Source organism: Asterias amurensis, chromosome 10 (assembly GCF_032118995.1).
Source record: "Asterias amurensis chromosome 10, ASM3211899v1".
In the NCBI taxonomy this organism is placed as follows: domain Eukaryota; kingdom Metazoa; phylum Echinodermata; class Asteroidea; order Forcipulatida; family Asteriidae; genus Asterias; species Asterias amurensis.
Genome location: NC_092657.1, coordinates 21,068,863 through 21,092,825, shown reverse-complemented (window position 1 = coordinate 21,092,825; position 23,963 = coordinate 21,068,863). Strand labels below are relative to the sequence as shown.

General features: G+C 36.8%; 3 protein-coding genes and 2 long non-coding RNA genes across 5 annotated transcripts in view; 1 reads left to right on the top strand and 4 right to left on the bottom strand.

Annotated features, from left to right (window-relative positions):
* Positions 1-10,417, bottom strand: part of LOC139943402 (histone-lysine N-methyltransferase SUV39H2-like) — a gene marked incomplete at its 3' end in the record, with an annotated part of 182,670 nt that extends 172,253 nt beyond the window's left edge. Inside the window, exons 1-3 of the mRNA XM_071940213.1 lie at positions 10,359-10,417; positions 9,853-9,908; positions 9,514-9,569 (exon numbers count right to left, since the gene is read on the bottom strand). The remainder of the gene's footprint in view (positions 1-9,513; positions 9,570-9,852; positions 9,909-10,358) is intronic.
* LOC139942799 (uncharacterized) overlaps positions 1-23,578 on the bottom strand; it is a 215,735-nt gene extending 192,157 nt beyond the window's left edge. Inside the window, exons 1-6 of the mRNA XM_071939577.1 lie at positions 23,565-23,578; positions 16,136-16,191; positions 15,456-15,512; positions 15,285-15,341; positions 11,210-11,266; positions 8,147-8,203 (exon numbers count right to left, since the gene is read on the bottom strand). Coding sequence (XP_071795678.1) covers positions 8,147-8,203; positions 11,210-11,266; positions 15,285-15,341; positions 15,456-15,512; positions 16,136-16,191; positions 23,565-23,578 — 298 coding nt within the window. The remainder of the gene's footprint in view (positions 1-8,146; positions 8,204-11,209; positions 11,267-15,284; positions 15,342-15,455; positions 15,513-16,135; positions 16,192-23,564) is intronic.
* The window catches only part of LOC139943259 (uncharacterized), a 133,230-nt gene that overhangs the window by 4,021 nt on the left and 105,246 nt on the right, over positions 1-23,963 (top strand). The window lies entirely within an intron of this gene.
* Positions 12,906-13,474, bottom strand: LOC139943271 (uncharacterized). Its single transcript, XR_011786795.1, has 3 exons — positions 13,416-13,474; positions 13,075-13,131; positions 12,906-12,962 (listed from the first exon to the last, which is right to left on the bottom strand). It is a non-coding gene; the product is annotated as an uncharacterized lncRNA (long non-coding RNA).
* Positions 14,263-14,808, bottom strand: LOC139942858 (uncharacterized). The gene is made up of 3 exons (XR_011786710.1): positions 14,773-14,808; positions 14,432-14,488; positions 14,263-14,319 (listed from the first exon to the last, which is right to left on the bottom strand). It is a non-coding gene; the product is annotated as an uncharacterized lncRNA (long non-coding RNA).

Genomic DNA, 23,963 nt, shown 5'->3' with positions numbered 1-23,963 from the left:
CAATCAATGTGTGGTGAAGAGGCTTTCAACTAGTGGTTTAAACCCGCGCCGAGGCCTGGACTTTATAATTTTAACGAGACGAAGTCGAGGTAAATTATCAAGAACCAGGTCTCGGCGGGTTTAAACCACTAGTTGAAAACCGATTCAACACACTTTGATTCCCATTCATGAATACATTTTCGGTCAAAAAACATCAACACTTGTTGGTCAAAAGGTAAAATAAATGCAAAAATTATAATTATTCAATGATTTATTTCAACACAACACCCCTCCAGCAATGAAATGGTTAGGCCCTCGGTCCGATCGAGTAAACAACTCCTTACAAGGGAATAATGTGGGCGTACCGCGTATCGCGTGACGTGGTACAACTGTCCCGGTCGTTGCTCTCGACCAATAGGAATGAAGAAACTGTCTTACGCACAGGTGCAAGCGCGCGTGTCACGCCCATGTTATAACACTTTTTACTGGTGTTATATCATCCGTTCAAACAACACCTCGTGATGCCTCTTACACCAATTAGAATGGATAAATTGTCTTAGGTATTTATGAAAATATAATAATAACACAGTGTGCCACAAACCATTGAAGGTTCCGGTGCTCACTCTCCGTATATAAACTAGCCGAGAACTTGTCCAAACTTAAAGGCAGTGGACACTATTGGTAATTACTCAAAATAATTGTTTGCATAAAACCTTTCTTGATGACGAGTAATGGAGACAGGTTGCTGGTACAAAACATTGTGAGAAACAGCTCCCTCTGAAGTGACTTAGATTTCGGGAAAGAAGTAGTTTTCCACGAATTTGATTTCGAGACCTCAGATTTAGAATTTGAGGTCTCGAAATCAAGTATCTGAAAGCACACAACTTTGTGTGACAATGGTGTTTTTTTCTTTCATTATTATCTCGCAACTTTGATAACCGATTGAACTCAAATTTTCACAGGTTTGTTATTTTACGCATAATTATATTGAGATACACCAACTGCAAACGCCAGTCTTTGACAATTACCATTAGTGTACACTGCCTTTAAAGCTTCATCACACTCAGTTCGTGTAAGCTACTAATTGATATTCAAAAGTCGATGACCAGAAATACATTTGGGTAAAAAGAATTATACCAAAGGTAGACAAATTTGAGTTTTCGAAGTGTAATATTATGCTTAAAGGCAGTGGACACTATTGGTAATTACTCAAAATAATTATTGGCATAAAACCTTACTTTGTAACGAGTAATGGGGAGAGGTTGATGGTATAAAACATTGTGAGAAACAGCTCCCTCTGAAGTGACCTAGTTTTGGAGAAAGGAGAAATTGTCCACGAATTTGATTTCGAGACCTCAAGTTTAGAACTTTCACACGATGCTCTCGGTCTTAAAAACAAATAAGCCAAGAGGGCGCACCTTAGCATGGACCCTTAAAGAGTATTACGCACGCAAAGGTATCAACACATCAGGGGACATGACCTGTGGTTGCGCTGTTGTGCGTGAAACCGTTCCGAGACAAGAGGGCGCACTTTAGCATGGTCCCTTAAAGAGTATTACGCATGCAAAGGTATCAACACATCAGGGAACATGACTAGTGGTAGCGCTGTTGTGCGTGAAACCATTCCAGCATAACAAAATATTTACCAATCATCTTCATACAGGTACAAGAGTGAAGATTTATTTCTGAATAATTAAACTTCGGTATTAAACAATCATAATTGGCTAATGTATTTGTCAAAAATAATGATAATAATAATAATAATGTCTGCACGACTAATTTGTGATGTCAACTTCCCGTTGCCTACCTCAACAATTACTGTTCTAACGGCGGATAAACAAATACTACCCAGAAGACAAGATCAATCATTTACCCAGTCCCAAACACAAAGTTTGGAGGCTTCTATTTCCCCCCGTTTTACATGTGCTTCCCCACCCCCGTGATTTATAATATTAACCCAGAAACATCGGACAATAAATAGATTTGTGGCAAATAAATACTGCACGTACCAATCACGAGATAACAGCATGCGTGTGCACTCAGACAAGTATGAATAAATATGAGTACCGGGAAGTATAGATGAATATACATGAAGAGTTAGCGAAATGCGACGTTTGCTACATAACAATGACAGTTCTTCCAACGCCTGTCAACGCACCCACGAATCTCGGTAATTTTATTACCAACGCCCAACAACGCACCTCACCATCAACAACGCTTGGAAATGCCTACAACGCGTTGCAACACTACACAGCGCATCGGCCTATTTTGATACGGCGCCTAAATGTGTACCTGTGAGAGGTTGATATTGTGCATGCAAAAGCTTCGGAGCGACACGGCAGCTCGGGCTGCTGAGAAAGATTAGGCTAAGTAAAATAAGAAAAGAGTTTCTCGTCCGGACTTTTGAATAAAAAGGAGGAGGCAGGGCACTACTATTTACTATTTTCCAAATTTTAGCTATTTTTTCCAAGATGGCCGCCATGCTAAACATGGCTGGCCAAAATATATTTAGTCACAGATTTTGTTCTTTTCGAGTATACTGATGCAATGCATAACAAAACAAACGATTTGAATCATTTTAGTCAAATTTCCCTTTTTTTTCCTTTTCCCCCCTTTTGTTGAAATAGTAAAAAGTAAAAAAAAAGAGGCGGTAGCCAAAAAGGAGGCGGGCGGGGACGAGAAACTCTTTTCTTATTTTACTTGGCCTTAAAGGGATGTTATTGATACGCGACGCGCTTTACACGCAGCAACCAATGTATTATCCCTTAGCAACCATGTACTATACCATACCAACCAATGTACTTAACCCATAGTAACAGCAGCTTCTTGCTAGTAGACGTCTAAGCAATGTAGGCTTTTACTCGTTCTATGGTTAAAACTACGACTCCCTCGGTGATCCTCGGAGCGGTCAGCTTCGCCTTGGGAAAATAGAAATCGCCAAGGACCACCTCGTAGTTTTTAACTATACTAAAAGCAGTCAATATTTGTATATTATATCACATCTCTTGTTTATTTATTATCAGTTGACGCATCAGAATATAGAGGGTTCATATTAGCTTGCAGATAATAGTAAATCAGTCGCTGCTTCAAGTTCTCTTGTACATCAAAAGCATCAAGAATGTTCATGAAATTTCATGGTCGATCTCAGCCAACCACCCCCCCCACCCCGAATACAACTATTTCGCGTACTCTCTTGATCAAAACGACAACAGACCAAATACCAGGGACAATCAGGACGGTGTTTTCAAACAAGGTAATTTATAGAATCTGAAATTTATTTCCAAAATTTAACTCTTCAAAATCCAAACAATTCATTATTTTAAAAACATTCTATCAATTTAAAACTTATATTTAATAGTAAACTGGAGCAAAGTCTAAAATGCACACCTTTAGGCCCTGGTGTAGCCCCATTTGTGTGGCCAAACTGAATCCTGAGTGTTTTTGATGTATGAATAAATAACACGATGTCGTCGAGATTTGATGGGCATGATTGGGATCAATCCAAAATGGCCGCGCTCGTTAAACATCGAGGGAAGGAATTCGGAGGAAATTGAAAAATTCTTACTTTAAATTTCCTTTCACAAGGTTATTTATTTAAACATCCAAAACACCCAGGTCAAGCTAAGTGAACACGTTGAGCTGAATTCAACCGCCAGCCCGCCCTATGGAAAACGCCTTGAACTTTTATCGTTGAGCTTAAGAGAAAAAAAAAGACTCCTATTGCCAAGGATTCAGCTTGGCCACACAAGTGGGGCTGGCACAGGTGTAGAATTACAGTCATATTTCATTGTTCAGTCAATTTAAAAAGTGAATTTAACTTCAATAATTACATATCTAAAATGCACAACTTCAGTCCCAGGTGACACTTCACAGTCATATTTCAAGTTGAATTTAAGTTAAATAGTAAAATCAGGAAAGGTTTGCGGCGACACCATGTGTTAAATCTCTTTTGAGTGGAGGTGTTTTTGAGAAGCACCAGTGGTTTGACATTTTCATCGTTTCGATCAGTATGCTCTGATCGTCTATAGGAGAATGCTGGACTCTGTTCCTGGGTGCTGCTTAAGTACTGGTTGTTGGGCTTGGCTCAATGGCGCGGGAAGGCAGGAACAGGAACAAAATGAGCCTTGCTTCGCTCGATGATGCCTGTAGGCTGGAGCTGGAACTGAAACCCACTAGGAGTGGGTAAGGAGTGTGTGCTCACTGAACTTAATCAGTTGGTAACAAGCACAGGGAAAGAAAGTAGGGAGCCTAGAGAAGACCGAGGGTATAGATGACACAAGTCTACGGAGTACGGGATTCATGACCTCTAGTCTCCTCTAGGCTGGCTACTCTCCTACACAGCCTATACTTGAGCTAAGCTCAACTACCAGTTAATTTCTTTGGCAGTACTTAAGCAGCATCCAGCAACAAAGTCCGTCATTCTCCTGAAGACGACCAGAGCATACTGATCGAGACGTTGAATTGTCAAACCACGGGTTCTTCTCAGAACCACCACTACTCAAAAGAGATTTTACACATGGTGTTACAACAGACCTCATCTGACTGTACTCCCACCATGCAAAGTTTTGAAACCTACTTAAATAATTCTGTGAAACAAGGTCAAATTACCATCTAAAATTCACAACTTCAGGCTCAGGTGTCGTATCACAGTCTTACTCATCGTTCTCTCAATTTGAAAAGTAAATTTAACTTCAATAGTAAAGTGAAGCAAAGTCAAACTACACAACCAAGTCTAAAATGCACAACTTCAGGACCAGGCCTGTGTAAAATTACAGACCTATTTCTTATTTCTGACACCAACCAAACTGCAACAAAAGGACATCTTCACAGTATTAGAAATATAATTATTCTAAATTGTCTTTGAACAACTGTGTTGGAAATGCCATCACCTTTGTGAAACTTGTATCTGAAAACCTTTAAAAACATTGCACTAAGTTTTAATGGCAACAATCCAAACTTGCTAATAAATGTGTACAATTTCACTAATGCACAATAATCATGATTATAATGAATTGCTCTTCTGAGATGTCGAAGATGAATCATGCCTTTAACATAGTGCAGGACTGTGATTTGATTGGTCTAGCATACTGAAATTATTTTGGATGTCTTTAGCCGATGTTTTGATTTTCCTTGAACACTTTTGTTTTCACAAGCTGTATTTTTACCTTATGCCTTGAACTCCTTGGAGGACATCTGTATATTTAAACAAGAATGCTTCAACTTTACTCTTGCCTACAAATAAGAACATAATTTTACATGAATTATTTAAATAAAACATGGAAAGTAAGAAGTTTCAGAAAGCTTCAGAAAAATAACAATAACTTTCTTAAACTAGAACAGCGAAGCTGCCATGGCGAGCTGCCGATCGCCCGATAAAAAAACAATGACTAATAGAAAAACCAATCATTTGATCAAATGATGTTATAGTGGTGGGGACATTAAACAAACTTGTATGCACTTGACCACTGCCTACTTGTTTGGTAGGGGAGTGACAGGGGATCAGGATGGGTAAGGGCCGACTGGGAAGAGAAACAAATAGGCATGGGTGTATGGGGAAATGATGGTTAAGGGGGGCAGAGGGGTGATTTGCCTGATATTTTACAAAAATAAAAACAAGTTAAGATAATTATAAATTTATAAACCTTTCTATATTGTTGTTTTAGCTCATTCAACTGGAAACAGTGTCATAATTATGAATTATACTCTTTTGATATGAATAAGCATGTTGGTGGCAATATTTGATCCAGGTTTCAAGTGGATATTTCATTGCAAGAAGAAGTTATGGCCACTCAAGCTTTTCTTTGTTTTAGCTCATTAAACTGAAACAGGTGTCATACTTAAGAGTTTTATTATTTTATACGAATCTGCATGTCAATAACAACATTTGATATAAGTTTCAAGTTGATACATCATTGCAGTAAGGAGTTATAGTTTCATTGTTTTAGCTTGTTCAACTGGAACGGGTGTCATACTAATGAGTTTTATTCTTTCATACAAATCTGCATGTCAGTGCCAAAATGTGATATAAATTTCAAATCAATACATCATTGCATTAAGGAGTTATGGACATTTGAGGTATCTCATCTTGAACCATTGAAACAATCACGAGTTTCATTCTTAGTGTGACTGTGTAATATGTGCATGTCTGTTGTTATGTTGCCTGGTTGTAAGTCAAAGTTATAAGTCAGTTTTAAAACTTCAACATTTACTCTGACTTTGGCTCTTTAAAATCCAGGGGGCAATGTTTATCCTAGCATTGTTTTATTCCCCAAAACTTCAACATTTCCTTAAAAACATGATTGAGAACCAAAACACACGATTGTCACTGTAAACTGATTTAACTTAGGGCTTTTAGATCCCTAAAAACAACTGAAAACAAAAATGTTGAAGCTTGATGCTAAAACTTTAACATCTATTGAATGCGACGACATAATGGTTCGTCGGACACAATGGGGCGGACATAATGGTTTGTCGGACACAATGGGGCGGACAGATGGACGGAAATTATCATTCCATAGGCTCACTCTGCTTCGCAGCTCGCCAAAAATAGGGGTGGTAACAAGTTTTGGTAGGGAAAAGTATTCCACTACAGTACTGATTTTGGGAGATGTGTTCATTTTTTACATCAATTTTATTGTTCATGAAAAATGATGTAATGCCAAAGAAAAGGTGGGTACCTGATCACAAAATTAATTCACGTTTTATAAGTGATCAGAGAAACTGATTGGGTTAAATAGAACTCATCTTTCAAGGAGGGCAAACAGACTAAAGCATGGTTACTATAGATTGCCCTATGCTAATGATCTCTATGGTAGAGCACCAATTCACCGAAGCTGATGAATTGCCAATAATTCATCCGATTACCAAACTGGTGCTCAAGTCTGTCTGTTTGTTCAAAGACAATTTAGAATCATTATATTTCTTACTTGGAAGATGTCCTTTTGTTCCAGTTTGGCTCGTGTCATTAATGTAATCTTTAAATTCAGCCATACAGCAACGAGCATCTTTTGATGACCATTTTGTGTACAGACGACCTTAAAAAAGATAAAATAAAACAAATAACAAAAGATAATAAAACAAAACAACAAAACTAGCAATAATATTGCCCATTTTCAGTTTTGTCTTAATTCCAAAATCATTAAAGGACATACATCCATGTATGAAGGATGGATAAGGGCCAGTTGTATAGTGGGAACAAGTGGGTAAAATGAATTGCATTATATTGTACCTCACCTATCGATGAAAGGCGACAGTGTAAAATATAACAACTGTTACAGAGGATATAGACCAAGTTGTGTGGTGAAGCTTAAGAAAATTACTTGTGTGTCTGTCTTACAAACAGAAGAGAATTTTTACCTTTCATTAAAATACTTCTCCTTGTAGCATGGAATTTCTCGATGAAATGTTTATGAGTGCAATGATGAGAATATTTTCATGAGTTGAAGGCTGGAATGTTCCATTCAACGGGCCAGGCCGAGTTGAATGGAAAATTCCATTCCAACGATTGAATATTTTCTCTCCATTGCACAAATGCAAAACATTTGTTATACGTTTTATATAACACCCAGGTAGATCTTTGTCAATTGAAGAAAAAAACAGTCACCAATGACAAGGGTTTACTTGAGTGTTATATAAAGGTTACTCATTGCTTTACTTGTTTGAGTGGTCATCCGATTTTGTTGATGAGTCAATGTCAAGCTGATGGGATCGCTCTAAAGACAGGAAAGAGTTTAAACTTTAAGGCTTTGTTCGTTCTAACTACTGGATGGATTATGCTGAGGAAATTTATCAAGTTTCAGTTGAATATAGCCTTAAGATTGTCTTACCTGTTTAAGTAGATTTGCGGGTTACACAGGAGTCAATGTCAAGCTGATGGGAACGCTCTAAAGACAGGAAAGAGTTAAAATTTCAAGGCTTTGTTGTTCCAACTACTGGATGGATTATGCTGAGGAAATTTATCAAGTTTCGGTTGAATATAGCCTTAAGATTGTCTTACCTGTTTAAGTAGATTTGCAGGTTACACAGGAGTCAATGTCAAGCTGATGGGAACGCTCTAAAGACAGGAAAGAGTTAAAATTTTAAGGCTTTGTTCGTTCTAACTACTGGATGGATCATGCTGAGGAAAATTATTCAGTTTCAGTTGAATATAGCTTTAAGATTGTCTTACCTGTTTGAGTAGATTTGCAGGTTACACAGGAGTCAATGTCAAGCTGATGGGATCGCTCTAAAGACAAAAAATAGTTTAAACTTTAAGGCTTTGTTGTTCCAACTACTGGATGGATTATACTGAGGAAAATTATCAAGTTTCAGTTGAATATAGCCTTAAGATTGTCTTACCTGTTTGAGTAGATTTGCAGGTTACACAGGAGTCAATGTCAAGCTGATGGGATCGCTCTAAAGACAGGAAAGAGTTTAAATTTTAAGGGTTTGTTGGTTTTAACTACTGGATGGATCATGCTGAGGAAAATTGTTCAGTTTCAGTAGAATATAGCTTTAAGATTGTCTTACCTGTTTAAGTAGATTTGCGGGTTACACAGGAGTCAATGTCAAGCTGATGGGATCGCTCTAAAGAAAGGAAAAAGTTTAAATTTTAAAGGTTTGTTTGTTCTAACTACTTGATGGATAATGCTACTAAGAAAATTGTTCAGTTTCAGTCGAATATAGCTTTAAGATTGTCTTACCTGTTTAAGTAGATTTGCGGGTTACACAGGAGTGAAGTCAAACTGATGTGATGCTCTACAGACAGGAAAGAGTTTAAATTTTAAGGGTTTGTTTGTTCTAACTACTGGATGGATCATGCTGAGGAAAATGATTCAGTTTCAGTTGAATTTAGTTTTAAGGTTGTCTACCCGTTTGAGTAGATTTGCGGGTTACACAGGAGTCAAGTAGAGCTGATTGGATCGCCAAAAAGACAGGAAATAGTTTAAAATTTGCAGGGTTTGTTTGTTCTAAGAACTCAACGGATCATTCCAAGGAAAATAATTCAGTTTCAGTAGAATATAGCTTTAAGATTGTCTTACCTGTTTGAGTAGATTTGCTGGTTACACAGGAGTCAATGTCAAGCTGATGGGATCGCTCTAAAGACAGGAAAGAGTTTAAACTTTAAGGCTTTGTTGTTCCAACTACTGGATGGATTATACTGAGGAAAATTATCAAGTTTCAGTTGAATATAGCCTTAAGATTGTCTTACCTGTTTGAGTAGATTTGCAGGTTACACAGGAGTCAATGTCAAGCTGATGGGATCGCTCTAAAGACAGGAAAGAGTTTAAATTTTAAGGGTTTGTTGGTTTTAACTACTGGATGGGTCATGCTGAGGAAAATTGTTCAATTTCAGTAGAATATAGCTTTAAGATTGTCTTACCTGTTTAAGTAGATTTGCGGGTTACACAGGAGTCAATGTCAAGCTGATGGGATCGCTCTAAAGACAGGAAAAAGTTTAAACTTTAAAGGTTTGTTTGTTCTAACTACTTGATGGATCATGCTACTAAGAAAATTGTTCAGTTTCAGTCGAATATAGCTTTAAGATTGTCTTACCTGTTTGAGTAGATTTGCGGGTTACACAGGAGTCAAGTCAAGCTGATGGGATCGCTCTAAAGACAGAAAATAGTTTACATTTTAAAGGTTTTTTGTTTTAACTACTGGATGGATATGCCGAAGAAAATTGTTCAGTTTCAGTTGAATATAGCTTTAAGATTGTCTTACCTGTTGGAGTAGATTTGCAGGTTACACAGGAGTCAATGTCAAGCTGATGGGATCGCTCTAAAGACAGGAAAGAGTTAAAATTTTAAGGCTTTGTTCGTTCTAATTACTGGATGTATTATGCTGAGGAAAATTATTCAGTTTCAGTTGAATATAGCTTTAAGATTGTCTTACCTGTTTGAGTAGATTTGCGGGTTACACAGGAGTCAAGTCAAGCTGATGGGATCGCTCTACAGACAGGAAAGAGTTTAAATTTTAAGGGTTTGTTGGTTCTAACTACTGGATGGATCATGCAGAGGAAAATTATTCAGTTTCAGTTGAATTTAGTTTTAAGATTGTCTACCCGTTTGAGTAGATTTGCAGGTTACACAGGAGTCAATGTCAAGCTGATGGGATCGCTCTAAAGACAGGAAAGAGTTAAAATTTTAAGGCTTAGTTCGTTCTAACTACTGGATGGATCATGCTGAGGAAAATTATTCAGTTTCAGTTCAATTTAGTTTTAAGGTTGTCTACCCGTTTGAGTAGATTTGCGGGTTACACAGGAGTCAAGTAGAGCTGATTGGATCGCCAAAAAGACAGGAAATAGTTTAAAATTTGCAGGGTTTGTTTTAAGAACTCAACGGATCATTCCAAGGAAAATAATTCAGTTTCAGTAGAATATAGCTTTAAGATTGTCTTACCTGTTGGAGTAGATTTGCAGGTTACAAAGGAGTCAATGTCAAGCTGATGGGATCGCTCTAAAGACAGAAAAAATTAAAATTTTAAAGTTTTTTTTTTATAACTACTGGATGGATCATGCTGAGGAAAATAATTCTGTTTCAGTAGAAGATAGCTTTAAGATTGTCTCACCTGTTTAAGTAGATTTGCGGGTTACACAGGAGTCAATGTCAAGCTGATGGGATCGCTCTACAGACAGGAAAGAGTTTAAATTTTAAAGGTTTGTTTGTTCAAACTATTGGATGGATCATGCCGAGGAAAATTATTCAGTTTCAGTAAAATATAGCTTAAAGGTTGTCTACCCGTTTTAGTAGATTTGCTGGTCACACAGGAGTCAAGTAGAGCTGAATGGATCGCCAAAAAGACAGGAAATAGTTTTAAATTTGCAGGGTTTGTTTGTTCTAAGTACTCAGCGGATCATTCCAAGGAAAATAATTCAGTTTCAGTAGAATATAGCTTTAAGATTGTCTTACCTGTTGGAGTAGATTTGCAGGTTACACAGGAGTCAATGTCAAGCTGATGGGATCGCTCTAAAGACAAGAAAGAGTTAAAATTTTAAGGCTTAGTTCGTTCTAACTACTGGATGGATCATGCTGAGGAAAATTATTCAGTTTCAGTTGAATTTAGTTTTAAGGTTGTCTGCCCGTTTGAGTAGATTTGCGGGTTACACAGGAGTCAAGTAGAGCTGATTGGATCGCCAAAAAGACAGGAAATAGTTTAAAATTTGCAGGGTTTGTTTGTTCTAAGAACTCAACGGATCATTCCAAGGAAAATAATTCAGTTTCAGTAGAATATAGCTTTAAGATTGTCTTACCTGTTTGAGTAGATTTGCTGGTTACACAGGAGTCAATGTCAAGCTGATGGGATCGCTCTGAAGACAGAAAAAAATTAAAATTTTAAAGTTTTTTTTTTATAACTACTGGATGGATCATGCTGAGGAAAATAATTCAGTTTCAGTAGAAGATAGCTTTAAGATTGTCTTACCTGTTTAAGTAGATTTGCGGGTTACACAGGAGTCAATGTCAAGCTGATGGGATCGCTCTACAGACAGGAAAGAGTTTAAATTTTAAGGCTTTGTTCGTTCTAACTACTGGATGTATTATGCTGAGGAAAATTATTCAGTTTCAGTTGAACATAGCTTTAGGATTGTCTTACCTGTTTGAGTAGATTTGCAGGTTACACAGGAGTCAATGTCAAGCCGATGGGATCGCTCTAAAGACAGGAAAGAGTTAAAATTTTAAGGCTTTGTTCGTTCTAACTACTGGATGTATTATGCTGAGGAAAATTATTCAGTTTCAGTTGAATATAGCTTTAGGATTGTCTTACCTGTTTGAGTAGATTTGCAGGTTACACAGGAGTCAATGTCAAGCCGATGGGATCGCTCTAAAGACAGGAAAGAGTTAAAATTTTAAGGCTTTGTTCGTTCTAACTACTGGATGGATCATGCAGAGGAAAATTATTCAGTTTCAGTTGAATTTAGTTTTAAGATTGTCTACCCGTTTGAGTAGATTTGCAGGTTACACAGGAGTCAATGTCAAGCTGATTGGATCGCTCTAAAGACAGGAAAGAGTTAAAATTTTAAGGCTTAGTTCGTTCTAACTACTGGATGGATCATGCTGAGGAAAATTATTCAGTTTCAGTTGAATTTAGTTTTTCAGGTTGTCTACCCGTTTGAGTAGATTTGCGGGTTACACAGGAGTCAAGTAGAGCTGATTGGATCGCCAAAAAGACAGGAAATAGTTTAAAATTTGCAGGGTTTGTTTTAAGAACTCAACGGATCATTCCAAGGATAATTATTCAGTTTCAGTAGAATATAGCTTTAAGATTGTCTTACCTGTTGGAGTAGATTTGCAGGTTACACAGGAGTCAATGTCAAGCTGATGGGATCGCTCTAAAGACAGGAAAGAGTTAAAATTTTAAGGCTTAGTTCGTTCTAACTACTGGATGGATCATGCTGAGGAAAATTATTCAGTTTCAGTTGAATTTAGTTTTAGGGTTGTCTACCCGTTTGAGTAGATTTGCGGGTTACACAGGAGTCAAGTCAAGCTGATGGGATCGCTCTAAAGACAGGAAAGAGTTGAAATTTTAAGGCTTAGTTCGTTCTAACTACTGGATGGATCATGCTGAGGAAAATTATTCAGTTTCAGTTGAATTTAGTTTTAGGGTTGTCTACCCGTTTGAGTAGATTTGCGGGTTACACAGGAGTCAAGTCAAGCTGATGGGATCGCTCTAAAGACAGGAAAGAGTTAAAATTTTAAGGCTTAGTTCGTTCTAACTACTGGATGGATCATGCTGAGGAAAATTATTCAGTTTCAGTTGAATTTAGTTTTTCAGGTTGTCTACCCGTTTGAGTAGATTTGCGGGTTACACAGGAGTCAAGTAGAGCTGATTGGATCGCCAAAAAGACAGGAAATAGTTTAAAATTTGCAGGGCTTGTTTTAAGAACTCAACGGATCATTCCAAGGAAAATAATTCAGTTTCAGTAGAATATAGCTTTAAGATTGTCTTACCTGTTGGAGTAGATTTGCAGGTTACACAGGAGTCAATGTCAAGCTGATGGGATCGCTCTAAAGACAGAAAAAATTAAAATTTTAAAGTTTTTTTTTTATAACTACTGGATGGATCATGCTGAGGAAAATAATTCTGTTTCAGTAGAAGATAGCTTTAAGATTGTCTCACCTGTTTAAGCAGATTTGCGGGTTACACAGGAGTCAATGTCAAGCTGATGGGATCGCTCTACAGACAGGAAAGAGTTTAAATTTTAAAGGTTTGTTTGTTCAAACTACTGGATGGTTCATGCCGAGGAAAATTATTCAGTTTCAGTAAAATATAGCTTAAAGGTTGTCTACCCGTTTTAGTAGATTTGCTGGTCACACAGGAGTCAAGTAGAGCTGATTGGATCGCCAAAAAGACAGGAAATAGTTTTAAATTTGCAGGGTTTGTTTGTTCTAAGTACTCAGCGGATCATTCCAAGGAAAATAATTCAGTTTCAGTAGAATATAGCTTTAAGATTGTCTTACCTGTTGGAGTAGATTTGCAGGTTACACAGGAGTCAATGTCAAGCTGATGGGATCGCTCTAAAGACAGGAAAGAGTTAAAATTTTAAGGCTTAGTTCGTTCTAACTACTGGATGGATCATGCTGAGGAAAATTATTCAGTTTCAGTTGAATTTAGTTTTAAGGTTGTCTACCCGTTTGAGTAGATTTGCGGGTTACACAGGAGTCAAGTAGAGCTGATTGGATCGCCAAAAAGACAGGAAATAGTTTAAAATTTGCAGGGTTTGTTTGTTCTAAGAACTCAACGGATCATTCCAAGGAAAATAATTCAGTTTCAGTAGAATATAGCTTTAAGATTGTCTTACCTGTTTGAGTAGATTTGCTGGTTACACAGGAGTCAATGTCAAGCTGATGGGATCGCTCTAAAGACAGGAAAGAGTTAAAATTTTAAGGCTTAGTTCGTTCTAACTACTGGATGGATCATGCTGAGGAAAATTATTCAGTTTCAGTTGAATTTAGTTTTAGGGTTGTCTACCCGTTTGAGTAGATTTGCGGGTTACACAGGAGTCAAGTCAAGCTGATGGGATCGCTCTAAAGACAGGAAAGAGTTAAAATTTTAAGGCTTAGTTCGTTCTAATTACTGGATGGATCATGCTGAGGAAAATTATTCAGTTTCAGTTGAATTTAGTTTTAAGGTTGTCTACCCGTTTGAGTAGATTTGCGGGTTACACAGGAGTCAAGTAGAGCTGATTGGATCGCCAAAAAGACAGGAAATAGTTTAAAATTTGCAGGGTTTGTTTTAAGAACTCAACGGATCATTCCAAGGAAAATAATTCAGTTTCAGTAGAATATAGCTTTAAGATTGTCTTACCTGTTGGAGTAGATTTGCAGGTTACACAGGAGTCAATGTCAAGCTGATGGGATCGCTCTAAAGACAGAAAAAATTTAAATTTTAAAGTTTTTTTTTTATAACTACTGGATGGATCATGCTGAGGAAAATAATTCTGTTTCAGTAGAAGATAGCTTTAAGATTGTCTCACCTGTTTAAGCAGATTTGCGGGTTACACAGGAGTCAATGTCAAGCTGATGGGATCGCTCTACAGACAGGAAAGAGTTTAAATTTTAAAGGTTTGTTTGTTCAAACTACTGGATGGTTCATGCCGAGGAAAATTATTCAGTTTCAGTAAAATATAGCTTAAAGGTTGTCTACCCGTTTTAGTAGATTTGCTGGTCACACAGGAGTCAAGTAGAGGTGATTGGATCGCCAAAAAGACAGGAAATAGTTTTAAATTTGCAGGGTTTGTTTGTTCTAAGTACTCAGCGGATCATTCCAAGGAAAATAATTCAGTTTCAGTAGAATATAGCTTTAAGATTGTCTTACCTGTTGGAGTAGATTTGCAGGTTACACAGGAGTCAATGTCAAGCTGATGGGATCGCTCTAAAGACAGGAAAGAGTTAAAATTTTAAGGCTTAGTTCGTTCTAACTACTGGATGGATCATGCTGAGGAAAATTATTCAGTTTCAGTTGAATTTAGTTTTAAGGTTGTCTACCCGTTTGAGTAGATTTGCGGGTTACACAGGAGTCAAGTAGAGCTGATTGGATCGCCAAAAAGACAGGAAATAGTTTAAAATTTGCAGGGTTTGTTTGTTCTAAGAACTCAACGGATCATTCCAAGGAAAATAATTCAGTTTCAGTAGAATATAGCTTTAAGATTGTCTTACCTGTTTAAGTAGATTTGCGAGTTACACAGGAGTCAATGTCAAGCTGATGGGATCGCTCTACAGACAGGAAAGAGTTTAAATTTGAAGGCTTTGTTCGTTCTAACTACTGGATGTATTATGCTGAGGAAAATTATTCAGTTTCAGTTGAATATAGCTTTAGGATTGTCTTACCTGTTTGAGTAGATTTGCGGGTTACACAGGAGTCAATGTCAAGCTGATGGGATCGCTCTAAAGACAGGAAAGAATTGAAATTTTAAGGGTTTGTTGGTTCTAACTACTGGATGGATTATGCTGAGGAAAATTATTCAGTTTCAGTTGAATATAGCTTTAAGATTGTCTTACCTGTTGGAGTAGATTTGCGGGTTACACAGGAGTCAATGTCAAGCTGATGGGATCGCTCTAAAGACAGAAAAGAGTTAAAATTTTAAGGGTTTGTTGGTTCTAACTACTGGATGGATTATGCTGAGGAAAATTATTCAGTTTCAGTTGAATTTAGTTTTAAGGTTGTCTACCCGTTTGAGTAGATTTGCAGGTTACACAGGAGTCAAGTCAAGCTGATGGGATCGCTCTACAGACAGGAAAGAGTTTAAATTTTAAGGGTTTGTTGGTTCTAACTACTGGATGGATCATGCAGAGGAAAATTATTCAGTTTCAGTTGAATTTAGTTTTAAGATTGTCTACCCGTTTGAGTAGATTTGCAGGTCACACAGGAGTCAATGTCAAGCTGATGGGATCGCTCTAGAGACAGGAAAGAGTTAAAATTTTAAGGGTTTGTTGGTTCTAACTACTGGATGGATCATGCTGAGGAAAATGATTCAGTTTCAGTTGAATTTAGTTTTAAGGTTGTCTACCCGTTTGAGTAGATTTGCAGGTCAAACAGCAGTCAAGTAGAGCTGATTGGATCGCCAAAAAGACAGGAAATAGTTTAAAATTTGCAGGGTTTGTTCGTTCTAAGTACTCAATGGATCATTCCAAGGAAAATAAATCAGTTTCAGTAGAATATAGGTTTAAGATTGTCTTACCTGTTTGAGTAGATTTGCGGGTTACACAGGAGTCAAGTAAAGCTGATGGGATCGCTCTACAGACAGGAAAGAGTTTAAATTTTAAAGTTTTTTTTGTTATAACTACTGGATGGATCATGCTGAGGAAAATTATTCAATTTCAGTAGAAGATAGCTTTAAGATTGTCTTACCTGTTTAAGTAGATTTGCAGGTTAAACAGGAGTCAATGTCAAGCTGATGGGATCGCTCTAAAGAAAGGAAATAGTTTAAATTTTGAGGCTTTGTTCGTTCTAACTACTGGATGGATCATGCTGAGGAAAATTATTCAGTTTCAGTTGAATTTAGCTTAAAGGTTGTCTACCCGTTTGAGTAGATTTGCGGGTCACACAGGAGTCAAGTAGAGCTGATTGGATCGCCAAAAAGACAGGAAATAGTTTAAAATTTGCAGGGTTTGTTTGTTCTAAGTACTCAATGGATCATTCCAAGGAAAATAATTCAGTTTCAGTAGAATATAGCTTTAAGATTGTCTTACCTGTTTAAGTAGATTTGCGGGTTACACAGGAGTTAATGTCAAGCTGATGGGATCGCTCTACAGACAGGAAAGAGTTAAAATTTTAAAGGGACACACCGGCCGAATTGGGCTATTTGGGCTACAAAATATACTAAGATATGACTTCAACGGTCTTCCAGGAATGAAGAAGAACAGTCCTTAAACAAAAATCATCAAATTTAGCCGTTTTTGAGCATTTTAAGACAAAAACGCAGGTCGCGTGATTGTTCTAACCAAAAAGTGGTACAATCAATCACGTGACCTTCCGGGCTAGTTTTACTTTCAGCCGTCTAAAAGTAACTAAATAACAAAATTTAAATCTTTTTTTTTACAAAATTATTTACGAATAATTGACGAAAAAGATCATGTATTACAATTATCGCTACAAAATGTAAATAATGGTGAAAAATCTAACGTAAGATTCACCATCAAAGAGTCCGTGTAACGGAAGCTTGTTATGGCCGCTTTGATTTTTTAAAATCATTTTTCGCTAAATACGTGACATTTTGATGATTTTTTTTTACAGCAACCATCTATAAAAACATTATTTATGATTCTACACCCCTAAATTGAGTAAATGGTGAGCCGGTATGTCCCTTTAAGGCTTTGTTGGTTCTAACTACTGGATGGATTATGCTGAGGAAAATTATTCAGTTTCAGTTGAATATAGCTTTAAGATTGTCTTACCTGTTTGAGTAGATTTGCAGGTTACACAGGAGTCAATGTCAAGCTGATGGGATCGCTCTAAAGACAGGAAAGAGTTAAAATTCTAAGGCTTTGTTCGTTCTAATTACTGGATGGATTATGCTGAGGAAAATTATTCAGTTTCAGTTGAATATAGCTTTAAGATTGTCTTACCTGTTTGAGTAGATTTGCGGGTTACACAGGAGTCAAGTCAAGCTGATGGGATCGCTCTACAGACAGGAAAGAGATTAAATTTTAAGGGTTTGTGGTTCTAACTACTGGATGGATCATGCAGAGGAAAATTATTCAGTTTCGGTTGAATTTAATTTTAAGATTGTCTACCCGTTTGAGTAGATTTGCAGGTTACACAGGAGTCAATGTCAAGCTGATGGGATCGCTCTAAAGACAGGAAAGAGTTCAAATTTTAAGGCTTAGTTCGTTCTAACTACTGGATGGATCATGCTGAGGAAAATTATTCAGTTTCAGTAGAATATAGCTTTAAGATTGTCTTACCTGTTTAAGTAGATTTGCGGGTTACACAGGAGTCAATGTCAAGCTGATGGGATCGCTCTAAAGACAGGAAAGAGTTAAAATTTTAAGGGTTTGTTGGTTCTAACTACTGGATGGATCATGCTGAGGAAAATTATTCAGTTTCAGTTGAATTTAGTTTTAAAGTTGTCTACCCGTTTAAGTAGATTTGCGGGTTACACAGGAGTCAAGTAGAGCTGATTGGATCGCCAAAAAGACAGGAAATAGTTTAAAATTTGCAGGGTTTGTTTGTTCTAAAACTCAACGGATCATTCCAAGGAAAATAATTCAGTTTCAGTAGAATATAGCTTTAAGATTGTCTTACCTGTTTGAGTAGATTTGCTGGTTACACAGGAGTCAATGTCAAGCTGATGGGATCGCTCTAAAGACAGAAAATAATTAAAATTTTAAAGTTTTTTTTTTATAACTACTGGATGGATCATGCTGAGGAAAATAATTCAGTTTCAGTAGAAGACAGCTTTAAGATTGTCTTACCTGTTTAAGTAGATTTGCGGGTTACACAGGAGTCAATGTCAAGCTGATGGGATCGCTCTACAGACAGGAAAGAGTTTAAATTTTAAGGGTTTGTTGGTTCTAATTACTGGATGGATCATGCTGAGGAAAATGATTCAGTTTCAGTTGAATTTAGTTTTAAGGTTGTTTACCCGTTTGAGTAGATTTGCGGGTTACACAGGAGTCAAGTAGAGCTGATTAGATCGCCAAAAAGACAGGAAATAGTTTAAAATTTGCAGGGTTTGTTTGTTCTAAGAACTCAACGGATCATTCCAAGGAAAATAATTCAGTTTCAGTAGAATATAGCTTTAAGATTGTCTTACCTGTTTGAGTAGATTTGCTGGTTACACAGGTATCAATGTCAAGCTGATGGGATCGCTCTAAAGACAGGAAAGAGTTTAAACTTTAAGGCTTTGTTGTTCCAACTACTGGATGGATTATACTGAGGAAAATTATCAAGTTTCAGTTGAATATAGCCTTAAGATTGTCTTACCTGTTTGAGTAGATTTGCAGGTTACACAGGAGTCAATGTCAAGCTGATGGGATCGCTCTAAAGACAGGAAAGAGTTTAAATTTTAAGGGTTTGTCGGTTTTAACTACTGGATGGGTCATGCTGAGGAAAATTGTTCAATTTCAGTAGAATATAGCTTTAAGATTGTCTTACCTGTTTAAGTAGATTTGCGGGTTACACAGGAGTCAATGTCAAGCTGATGGGATCGCTCTAAAGACAGGAAAAAGTTTAAATTTTAAAGGTTTGTTTGTTCTAACTACTTGATGGATCATGCTACTAAGAAAATTGTTCAGTTTCAGTCGAATATAGCTTTAAGATTGTCTTACCTGTTTGAGTAGATTTGCGGGTTACACAGGAGTCAAGTCAAGCTGATGGGATCGCTCTAAAGACAGAAAATAGTTTACATTTTAAAGGTTTTTTTGTTTTAACTACTGGATGGATATGCCGAAGAAAATTGTTCAGTTTCAGTTGAATATAGCTTTAAGATTGTCTTACCTGTTGGAGTAGATTTGCAGGTTACACAGGAGTCAATGTCAAGCTGATGGGATCGCTCTAAAGACAGGAAAGAGTTAAAATTTTAAGGCTTTGTTCGTTCTAATTACTGGATGTATTATGCTGAGGAAAATTATTCAGTTTCAGTTGAATATAGCTTTAAGATTGTCTTACCTGTTTGAGTAGATTTGCGGGTTACACAGGAGTCAAGTCAAGCTGATGGGATCGCTCTACAGACAGGAAAGAGTTTAAATTTTAAGGGTTTGTTGGTTCTAACTACTGGATGGATCATGCAGAGGAAAATTATTCAGTTTCAGTTGAATTTAGTTTTAAGATTGTCTACCCGTTTGAGTAGATTTGCAGGTTACACAGGAGTCAATGTCAAGCTGATGGGATCGCTCTAAAGACAGGAAAGAGTTAAAATTTTAAGGCTTTGTTCGTTCTAATTACTGGATGTATTATGCTGAGGAAAATTATTCAGTTTCAGTTGAATATAGCTTTAAGATTGTCTTACCTGTTTGAGTAGATTTGCGGGTTACACAGGAGTCAAGTCAAGCTGATGGGATCGCTCTACAGACAGGAAAGAGTTTAAATTTTAAGGGTTTGTTGGTTCTAACTACTGGATGGATCATGCAGAGGAAAATTATTCAGTTTCAGTTGAGTTTTAAGATTGTCTACCCGTTTGAGTAGATTTGCAGGTTACACAGGAGTCAATGTCAAGCTGATGGGATCGCTCTAAAGACAGGAAAGAGTTAAAATTTTAAGGCTTAGTTCGTTCTAACTACTGGATGGATCATGCTGAGGAAAATTATTCAGTTTCAGTTCAATTTAGTTTTAAGGTTGTCTACCCGTTTGAGTAGATTTGCGGGTTACACAGGAGTCAAGTAGAGCTGATTGGATCGCCAAAAAGACAGGAAATAGTTTAAAATTTGCAGGGTTTGTTTTAAGAACTCAACGGATCATTCCAAGGAAAATAATTCAGTTTCAGTAGAATATAGCTTTAAGATTGTCTTACCTGTTGGAGTAGATTTGCAGGTTACACAGGAGTCAATGTCAAGCTGATGGGATCGCTCTAAAGACAGAAAAAATTAAAATTTTAAAGTTTTTTTTTTATAACTACTGGATGGATCATGCTGAGGAAAATAATTCTGTTTCAGTAGAAGATAGCTTTAAGATTGTCTCACCTGTTTAAGTAGATTTGCGGGTTACACAGGAGTCAATGTCAAGCTGATGGGATCGCTCTACAGACAGGAAAGAGTTTAAATTTTAAAGGTTTGTTTGTTCAAACTATTGGATGGATCATGCCGAGGAAAATTATTCAGTTTCAGTAAAATATAGCTTAAAGGTTGTCTACCCGTTTTAGTAGATTTGCTGGTCACACAGGAGTCAAGTAGAGCTGATTGGATCGCCAAAAAGACAGGAAATAGTTTTAAATTTGCAGGGTTTGTTTGTTCTAAGTACTCAGCGGATCATTCCAAGGAAAATAATTCAGTTTCAGTAGAATATAGCTTTAAGATTGTCTTACCTGTTGGAGTAGATTTGCAGGTTACACAGGAGTCAATGTCAAGCTGATGGGATCGCTCTAAAGACAAGAAAGAGTTAAAATTTTAAGGCTTAGTTCGTTCTAACTACTGGATGGATCATGCTGAGGAAAATTATTCAGTTTCAGTTGAATTTAGTTTTAAGGTTGTCTACCCGTTTGAGTAGATTTGCGGGTTACACAGGAGTCAAGTAGAGCTGATTGGATCGCCAAAAAGACAGGAAATAGTTTAAAATTTGCAGGGTTTGTTTGTTCTAAGAACTCAACGGATCATTCCAAGGAAAATAATTCAGTTTCAGTAGAATATAGCTTTAAGATTGTCTTACCTGTTTGAGTAGATTTGCTGGTTACACAGGAGTCAATGTCAAGCTGATGGGATCGCTCTACAGACAGGAAAGAGTTTAAATTTTAAGGCTTTGTTCGTTCTAACTACTGGATGTAATATGCTGAGGAAAATTATTCAGTTTCAGTTGAATATAGCTTTAGGATTGTCTTACCTGTTTGAGTAGATTTGCAGGTTACACAGGAGTGAATGTCAAGCTGATGGGATCGCTCTAAAGACAGAAAAAAATTAAAATTTTAAAGTTTTTTTTTTATAACTACTGGATGGATCATGCTGAGGAAAATAATTCTGTTTCAGTAGAAGATAGCTTTAAGATTGTCTCACCTGTTTAAGTAGATTTGCGGGTTACACAGGAGTCAATGTCAAGCTGATGGGATCGCTCTACAGACAGGAAAGAGTTGAAATTTTAAAGGTTTGTTTGTTCAAACTATTGGATGGATCATGCCGAGGAAAATTATTCAGTTTCAGTAAAATATAGCTTAAAGGTTGTCTACCCGTTTTAGTAGATTCGCGGGTCACACAGGAGTCAAGTAGAGCTGATTGGATCGCCAAAAAGACAGGAAATAGTTTTAAATTTGCAGGGTTTGTTTGTTCTAAGTACTCAGCGGTTCATTCCAAGGAAAATAATTCAGTTTCAGTAGAATATAGCTTTAAGATTGTCTTACCTGTTTGAGTAGATTTGCTGGTTACACAGGAGTCAATGTCAAGCTGATGCGATCGCTCTAAAGACAGAAAATAATTTAAATTTTAAAGGTTTTTATTTATAACTACTGGTTGGATCATGCTGAGGAAAATAATTCAGAAGATAGAAGATAGCTTTAAGATTGTCTTACCTGTTTAAGTAGATTTGCAGGTTACACAGGAGTCAATGTCAAGCTGATGGGATCGCTCTAAAGACAAAAAATAGTTTAAATTTTAAGGCTTTGTTCGTTCTACTTACTGGATGGATTATGCTGAGGAAAATTATTCAGTTTCAGTTGAATATAGCTTTAAGATTGTCTTACCTGTTTGAGTAGATTTGCAGGTTACACAGGAGTCAATGTCAAGCTGATGGGATCGCTCTAAAGACAGGAAAGAGTTAAAATTTTAAGGCTTTGTTCGTTCTAACTACTGGATGTATTATGCTGAGGAAAATTATTCAGTTTCAGTTGAATATAGCTTTAAGATTGTCTTACCTGTTTGAGTAGATTTGCAGGTTACACAGGAGTCAATGTCAAGCTGATGGGATCGCTCTAAAGACAGGAAAGAGTTAAAATTTTAAGGCTTAGTTCGTTCTAACTACTGGATGTATTATGCTGAGGAAAATTATTCAGTTTCAGTTGAATATAGCTTTAAGATTCTCTTACCTGTTTAAGTAGATTTGCTGGTTACACAGGAGTCAAGTCAAGCTGATGGGATCGCTCTAAAGACAGAAAATAGTTTACACTTTAAAGGTTTTTTTGTTTTAACTACTGGATGGATATGCAGAAGAAAATTGTTCAGTATCAGTTGAATATAGCTTTAAGATTGTCTTACCTGTTGGAGTAGATTTGCAGGTTACACAGGAGTCAATGTCAAGCTGATGGGATCGCTCTAAAGACAGGAAAGAGTTAAAATTTTAAGGCTTTGTTTGTTCTAACTACTGGATGTATTATGCTGAGGAAAATTATTCAGTTTCAGTTGAATATAGCTTTAAGATTCTCTTACCTGTTTGAGTAGATTTGCAGGTTACACAGGAGTCAATGTCAAGCCGATGGGATAGCTCTAAAGACAGGAAAGAGTTAAAATTTTAAGGCTTTGTTCGTTCTAACTACTGGATGGATCATGCTGAGGAAAATTATTCAGTTTCAGTAGAATATAGCTTTAAGATTGTCTTACCTGTTTAAGTAGATTTGCGGGTTACACAGGAGTCAATGTCAAGCTGATGGGATCGCTCTACAGACAGGAAAGAGTTAAAATTTTAAAGGGACACACCGGCCGAATTGGGCTATTTGGGCTTCAAAATATACTAAGATATGACTTCAACGGTCTTCCAGGAATGAAGAAGAACATCCTTAAACAAAAATCATCAAATTTAGCCGTTTTTGAGCATTTTAAGACAAAAACGCAGGTCGCGTGATTGTTCTAACCAAAAAGTGGTACAATCAATCACGTGACCTTCCGGGCTAGTTTTACTTTCAGCCGTCTAAAAGTAACTAAATAACCAAATTTAAATCTTTTTTTTTACAAAATTATTTACGAATAATTGACGAAAAAGATCATGTATTACAATTATCGCTACAAAATGTAAATAATGGTGAAAAATCTAACGTAAGATTCACCATCATAGAGTCCGTGCAACGGAAGCTTGTTATGGCCGCTTTGATTTTTTAAAATCATTTTTCGCTAAATACGTGACATTTTGATGATTTTTTTTTACAGCAACCATCTATAAAAACATTATTTATGATTCTACACCCCTAAATTGCGTAAATGGTGAGCCGGTATGTCCCTTTAAGGCTTTGTTGGTTCTAACTACTGGATGGATTATGCTGAGGAAAATTATTCAGTTTCAGTTGAATATAGCTTTAAGATTGTCTTACCTGTTTGAGTAGATTTGCAGGTTACACAGGAGTCAATGTCAAGCTGATGGGATCGCTCTAAAGACAGGAAAGAGTTAAAATTTTAAGGCTTTGTTCGTTCTAACTACTGGATGGATTATGCTGAGGA